Raw genomic sequence first — 7829 nt, forward strand, 5'->3', positions numbered from 1 at the left:
ACAACCTTTCTTACATTTGTAACATTTATTTTGAAAATTACATTTGTCAGTGACAATCTAACTTTGTGCCCGTCTGTATCAACAAATTGTGTTACCTGACTAAATTTGTTTACAAAATCCATTCAAGGGCCTCAAGATGAAGTGCTTGACTTGGACTGCAGACCCCAGTTTCAAACAAGCCTTTAATTTCCTAAATCCAGTCAAGTCCAACCTTGGAAAGATGGAAACAAAAAAAGTAAGAGTTAGTAGGTATAACATTTGCATCTATTCTGTGTTAGCTTTATTCATATATTTGAGAAAGGTGTAATAGAAATAAATGTGGGATAATATTTTACTAAAGTGGATTGTCAAACCTATTAGTTGTCAAAAGTGTTGTCAAAAGTATTTTCTGTGTTTTGACTTTTGACTGAAATAAAAATATATTAATTTGAATTATTTATGTGCTTCACAAAATCAAAAGCCACAGAAATATGTAAAGCGGAAATAAAGTTTTGTATTATTTATTTTATTTTTTTACACAGCATTGTATACAGACGCCAGGTACTAATGTTTATACAAAAACCCATGCTACAAGCACCACCATTATTAGAGGCCCCCTTTGGGGCCCCCTTACTAAACTTCCTAGAAGCGCCCCTGCTTTCTCACACACCAGCAGCGTAAACCTGTTAAACAGCTACCAATATTTCCAGAGTGTGTGTCGGAAGGGGGAGTGGTCCCGAGGGCGTAGTGTAGGCGTGGGCTTGCTGACAGTTTCTGAGAGTGAAAAACCGGGGAGGACCGTCTGAAGCTGAGCAGACAGAGCGGACGCGCTCCGGTGAAGTTCTGTCCAGATCGGAGTTTTCTCTCTCTTTGCGCGCTGGAGGTTCAGCGGAACGGAGCTGGATCGCGAAACCTCGGTTCTGCCAGCAGAGAGACTCAAACTGAAGGAAATGAGATCTTTGTCGAGGGGAGGATTGTAGTCTGAAAGGTAAAGGAGGATTTGTTGATCGGTGCGTTAAGACGTGATGTGGAAGATAAAGCGTGCCTCCTTTATTGTTGTAGTAAAAATGTGATTTCTTTTCTTCTTGCTGCGTGATATATTTACACCAACCTGCTTCTGTTATTGACCTCTTAATTTCCGTGTTGTTGATGTATTATCAGCATTCTTTATTTTATCTGTAGGGACTCTATAACATTAATAGACACTTGGATAAAATGGGATTTAGTATCCTTTCGTAGTTAAGGTAGACTGCAGTTGTAAAGACCAGAGAATCCTTGTTAAACATTCCTCATTACGGAGTTAAAGTCTACTCACTTCCTTGAACATGTGGACTTTGAGGCTATAAGGGTTTTCTATGCATGTCCACCTGCTGTGCTCTAAATCCAGCTGTTTCCTTCCAGTTGCTGCTGCAGGAGGAGAACAACAACCTTTCCTTCACTCAGACCTTTGTCTTCAGGCTGCTGCTCTTTCAATGTGGCATACAGTTTTGCTCCATTCGCCAGGCTGAAATCTTCCAGGGTCAGGACCTCTGTCATGGCAGCCCTGCTCCTCGGGCTGCTGCTGTTCGCCATGCAGTCCCCTCCGCTCCCGTCCAGGCCCCTGGCGGACGGGGGGTCATCTTCGCCCCCCACCTCCTCGCCGGCCGCCGACAATGGCACCATCGGCCACCCCAACGGGACCCTGCAGCAGCTTCCTCAGATCATAATCATCGGCGTGAGGAAGGGGGGCACGAGGGCTCTGATCGAGATGCTCAGTTTGCACAGCGCCGTGGTGGCGGCTCAGAATGAAGTTCACTTTTTCGACTGGGAGAGTCACTATCAAAAAGGCTTGCCCTGGTACCTCAGTCAGATGCCTTACGCCTTCCCCGAACAGCTGACGGTGGAAAAGACGCCGGCCTACTTCACTTCTGCCAAGGTCCCCAAACGCATCTATCAGATGAACCCCAACATCAAGCTGCTGCTCATCCTCAGAGACCCCACGGAGCGGGTGCTCTCGGACTACACCCAGGTCTTCTACAACCGCCTCCAGAAGCACAAGCGCTACCAGCCCATCGAATCAGTGCTGGTGAAGGACGGAGAGATCAACCTGGGGTACAAGGCTCTGAATCGCAGTCTGTACTATGTTCACATGCAGAACTGGCTGCGGTACTTCCCCCTGGAGAGCATCCACGTCGTGGACGGGGACAGGCTAATCAAGGACCCCTTACCCGAGATGAAAAAAGTGGAAAGATTCCTAAAGCTGGAGCCGCAGATAAACGCTTCAAATTTTTACTTCAACAAAACAAAAGGATTCTACTGTTTGAGGGATCACGGGCGAGAGCGGTGTTTGCACGACTCGAAGGGCAGAGCGCACCCTCATGTAGCTCCTGCCATCCTGCAGAAACTCTACCAGTTTTTCCACCAACCTAACAGAAAGTTCTTTGAGCTGGTGGGAAGAACATTTAACTGGAAATGAATGTCTGAGTTTGTGCACAACGAGCTCACCAACAACATAAATGAAGGGACAACAGCTAATGTAAATTCAAACTAAATTTTTATTTTTTTACTAGTATATTTGTTACGGGGGGCAATCTGGGTCAATCCACCCCCTTCGCCTGCTCATACTTTAACTTTGTGCCCAGATGTTGCCATTCGGTTTGTTCCGTTTTGAACCTGTAAACACACCAGTTCATACAGATGTGCTTTATCTTTTGTTGTAGTTAGACAATTTCATTAATAATGGAGGTAAGGCAATTCATTTACCTGTATATTATTATCCATTAACTTAGAATCATCTCCACTGGTTGTGGCTATAAACTCCTGTAAAACACGACAAGCCCAATGGAACCAAAATAACTTTGAGTAGTGACCTGCTAGTGAAAATTTCTTAGCAGCAAACTATGATTGGAATATAAAAGTGGGCATAAATGGATGTTGGCTCAGCATGAAGCGTCCTGCAGTCGGCTCTGTTTTGTTCCCCCTAAACATTAGGTATGAAATGGCCAACAGTGAGGTGAAAATCAGGGCAGAGTGCTGGTTTTCTTTTCCAAACACCCATCTCATTGACACCCTGTGCTGTGAGGAATGTGGACCAGCTTCAGCTCGTATCAGCAGACTCGTATTGCACGGTGCCAGTAATGTTACATAAAGATATGCACTGAGCAGCATTTTATTGCCAGACGTTCTTCTTTAGCATTTATTGAGATAACATTGTTCAGATCTAACTGTATTTAAAGCTCTGAAGGAATTTATTGCTGCTATATTTTTTAAGGGGCACACACTAAGTATTGAACAATAATTTGTTCTTTTTGTGGTCAGTTTCCTTACTTTGTTTGCAAGAGCCAGTCATGTAAACACAGAACCCAGATACTGCTCATCAAAAACCCAACTGTAAATATTTTTCTAAAACTGAGAAGTTAACACTATAATAAAGATGTTATTTTATTTTTTACATGTCTACTGTTTTTTCCTTCTCTCTCTCTCTCTCTCTCTCTCTCTCTCTCTTTTTTTACATATTTTTATGCTGTGCAGTTTATCCGTGCTTGTAGTAGGATGACTCAGGTCATTATTTCTCCACCTGCTGACTTGCTTAACAGCTCTACTTCCCGTGTTTTAGTCGGGCTGTCACGCGTTTAGGAAACTATGCATTAACTTTTATTGTTCAGATAATGAGTTCTCTTGTATTTCCTGTTTGGCCGCCTGCTATCAGAAGAGCTACATTTGGATTTTAGTGCGTGTTTAATAAGCTGTTGTCTGATGCTTCATTAGCTGTTTTCAGAGCAGGTTCTTTACACAACTTAATTATCTGCTATTATAGCATGTGAGAATTAAGAGTGGGGGACAGAGGTGAAGTAAAATTTGAGCACAATCTGAACCAAAAAAAAAAAAATCAAAGGAGAAGTTGTTTATGCCCAAGGGTGCAATCATCTTACTTAGTTTTCAAGAGAGGCAAGGCATTATTTATTCAAATCACATCCGCAGACATTAAGCTCCAAAACCTCAGCCCCAAAAAAGGTTTTGTGATATTTGGATGTGGCCCGGATGCACTCAGAGGGATGCCAGGACTTCAGACAGGACGCTAAGCTTGCTGCTCCTTAAATCCATACTGCAACAAGAATTCCTTTTCTTTTCCATTTGCCCTCAGAGAGTGCAAATTATATCTTCCTGCTCTCTCTGCACTTTGCATGTGTTCACTTTGGAGAGATTATTGAGTAACCCAATCAGAGAGGCTTTGGAGTAAAACTCGTTTTGCTGCGGGCAAGAAGGAAAGAGGCGGAGAAGGTAAACAGAGATCTTGAGGGGCCCGGGTTGATCTTAGATTATCAAGGATCTCTATAATGTGCGTCATCTGGCCTGCATGGGGAAAACAACATAATGAACATTTATTTTCAAGATGGGGTCATTGCTGGTCGCCACATCTGGAGGAATGTACGGGAATCCAGCTGCTTTTGAAAAGTAAAACACAAAGCAGTAGCAATGTCAGTGTCACCTTCCTCTGGGTCAAAGTAAGACTGATGAAATATCCGGATAAATTCATTTTCCCTCCACACTACAGCCTGCAATAACTACCATTTAGGAAGAAGATGAATAAATTGCATACATGCTAAGCTTCAACTGATGATGCTCTTTTTTTGTTCAGGTTGTTCTTTTCTGTAGATGCATTTAAATAAATTAGAATTTCATCAGATGTTGATTTATTGCAGTAATAACTTTTTTTTAAAAGAACTGACACATTCCAGGGGTTTATTTCTTAGTTTTGATGATTATTGATTACACATAATCATTAAAAAAAAATCTAATTTCTTCAAAAAGGTTAAAATTACATAGGAGTTTTATAACAGATTATTAAATAACTGAAATGTTTGTCAATAGTCTTTACAGTATATGCCCTCAATATTTTGCTGAGCCACTTAAATGAAAAAATTGTGGCAAAGAAATATTTAAGCTCAGGTTGCACTTAGATACACTTAGATACAGCACAACTACTTTCTTTTGCAATGATCTATTTTTCCTTAACCTCCTTGTGGAGGATGTCATTGACAATCTGCTGGACATCTGTCAAGCAGTCATCCTCGTGATTGTGTTGGCCACACGATATAATAGTCCTAGTTATATAATTTTTAATTAGTTTAATGTGATATTCAAAAGTTTTGATAAAGCCATAACCTCAGAATTCACAGAAATAATCACATGACAAAGATTGCCACGTGTGAGGAGTTCATATCATGTATTTGGTTCAGTTTTTAAAGTGAACTACTTAAATAAATAGAACGTAAAATATACTCAAAGATATTTGCAAAGTGATCTAAAACTTACTAAATTACTAAAAGTAATTCATTTTTCAAATGTCCCATTTGTTCTGCAAGCATCAGTGTAGCAAATCAGTGGTTCTGCTGAATAAAACCATAGATTACAAGAAAGAGACACCACATAAACTTCAGGGTTGCCTGACATGATTAATTGCAGAGGAAAAAAGAAAAGCAATTTTTTTTTTTACTTGAGTGAAACCATTACTGGCTTATCCTTTCATGGTTGATTTCTGACTCACTTCGGAAGGCTTTGTACAATTTTTAAAGTGGGAAGTTTAAAGGTTGAATTCACAGTTTGGTGAAGATGTTAACAGCTCAAAGACCTGTGAAGTCTGAGCATGAACCCTTAATGTGCTAACAAGGCAGCAGAAAGCAGAAAAGGTCACAAAAAGTCTGCTTTTCTGCTTGTTAACTTTCATTTCAAAAGAGAAAAACTTTTGCGTGTGAAACTGTTTTTGCTTTCCACTGAAATTAATATTGCACAGCAATATATCAGATTCAGTCCAAAGATTTTCATCAGTATATAATTTTCTTTAATTCTCTGACTGATGAATTATCTCATGACTTCTCACATTTCTCCCGGCACCCTCGGAGGCATCACAGAGCTCAGGTTTGCAGGTAAAATTAACAATTTAAAACCCTGGTTTTCAATTCCATGCAAGTAACAAGTGGAGGAGCGTCTGCTTACGGCTTTTGATGCTCATCTTGAGTGTCACTTTTTACCAGGGAGAAGGTCTGGAATATTATTCCTATTGTTGGAGTTGTAAGTGTGAATTACAAATCATGGCTTTCTACTTCAAGTCGAAAGCAGGTATTTAAATAAACACACAAAACCTTATTGTTATACTCTCTTGCATTAAGTCAGACTAAACATCTCCTGTTAATGACCATTGTTAAAGTTGGAAGAAAAAGGAAAGGCAAATTAGGCAACACAATCAAAACTGTGAAGTACTTAGGGGGCAACAGAATAATAATAAAAATAATAATCATTTTAGTAATCCAACCTGACCTAAAACACAGTCAAAGAATAGTTTGATTTGCTGTCACTCTTACACTTTAATCATAGTTACGACTGTGACAAACTCACACAGTTCAAGACTTTGTTCATTTTCAACAAACAACTTTACAATTTGTCTGTCTGATGACGTTAATTTAAAATATTCAGATCATATGTTACTCAGTATCAAATACTTTTTTTTCCCTCGAGTAATAATTTTGATGTTTGCTTTTTAATTTTATTTGGATAAAATGATGTTATAGTTCTACTCTTACATGAGAATAATTTTGGGCTACTCCTTACTGACCTTTTATTGTTGGTATTAAAGTTTTAAAGTTATAATGGGACGTAGCTCTATTTTTCTTTTGGGGAGACAGTTCTATGCTTACACGGTTTCTTACTTTTTTAAAGAAAATTGTAAGCTTAAAACAAACCAAGAGCCTTCAAGGTTACCATGGAGATCTAATAGAAATTTAAAGCTTTCTACCTGAATGTTTAAGTCAATTTCCCTAAACTGTTGCAGTAAGTTAAAGCAACATCGTCTCTTCAAAGTAATCATTTGATCCCTTGCATAAAACATTAATTATAGGGCCGCTATGTAAATATATTCTAAAGCCTGCTTTATAAACACCTGCAGAGTCTCTCTGATGTTGAAATAAGTTCCCTGTCGATGCTGCTGTCTCCCTTTCCCTGCTCTGATTATACACTATCAACGTAAGAGAGGCATCTATTAAGAGTTCATGAACGCCCCATTAGTCTAGTCAGCTGTGCAGCCCTCTAAAGTTTTACAGTCACAGATTTCCCCCCACATCACCTAATTAATCTCAGCCACATAATTAATTTGTCTCCTCACACGCATGCACTAAGAGCAGTAAACTCAAGCAACAACCAGGATTAATGGCTTTGCCCTCCTCCCGGCACCTCCCTCTCCTCCGGTACCTCTGCTGTAACGTAATTTGCCGTAGAAGTTTCTGGACTCGTTTGGAGCCAGTCGGCCTCCACCTCCTCCTCTTCCCTTCACCGGCTGCCAGCCCACACTCGTTCCTGAAGAGGCCCGTTTTCCTCCAAACCACAATCAGCCATTCTGGACTTTTTCAAAGGCTGATGTGATCCGATGGAGCACAGCCTCCTTGTGCAGTCTCCTGGGCTGCGGCTTTAATTGGAATAGATTGTTAGTCAAAGTCAATGTGTGAAGCACGGTAGAATTAACACATGCACCCATTCTGTTTTTATTTGCCCCAAACTGAAACGGGAACATTCAAACTGTGGCTACTTGTTAGCTTCAGATTGAGCTGGGCGTGCATTAAGTAGCTACATTGCTGGCAGGCAGGGGACTATTTTAGTAGTCGTCACAGCTCTGATTGTGTTTCTAAAGGAATTGTTCAGCATGCTCTTTTAAAGTCATTTATCAAGTATCATGGATATTCAGCTTGCTTACAAATTGATGTCTTTGCTTGTTGAAAAAAGACATTTTCTCTTCATTTCTCAGCTTGTACACATTGCGGATCATTTTTGCTTTGTAATAATCTACTGAAAAAGATCAGCAGCACTGATTTAACATACAG

General features: G+C 40.1%; 1 protein-coding gene across 1 annotated transcript; it reads left to right on the forward strand.

Annotated features, from left to right (window-relative positions):
* The first annotated feature begins 723 nt into the window (after positions 1 to 723).
* hs3st1 (heparan sulfate (glucosamine) 3-O-sulfotransferase 1) lies at positions 724 to 3407 on the forward strand. Its single transcript, XM_008420532.3, has 2 exons — positions 724 to 967; positions 1381 to 3407. The coding sequence occupies exon 2, from the start codon at positions 1514 to 1516 to the stop codon at positions 2432 to 2434; it is 921 nt and encodes a 306-aa protein (XP_008418754.1). The 5' UTR covers positions 724 to 967; positions 1381 to 1513; the 3' UTR covers positions 2435 to 3407.
* The last annotated feature ends 4422 nt before the right edge of the window (positions 3408 to 7829 follow it).

Source organism: Poecilia reticulata, chromosome 10 (genome assembly GCF_904066995.2).
Source record: "Poecilia reticulata chromosome 10, P_reticulata-male-v2, whole genome shotgun sequence".
Taxonomy (NCBI): Eukaryota; Metazoa; Chordata; class Actinopteri; order Cyprinodontiformes; family Poeciliidae; genus Poecilia; species Poecilia reticulata.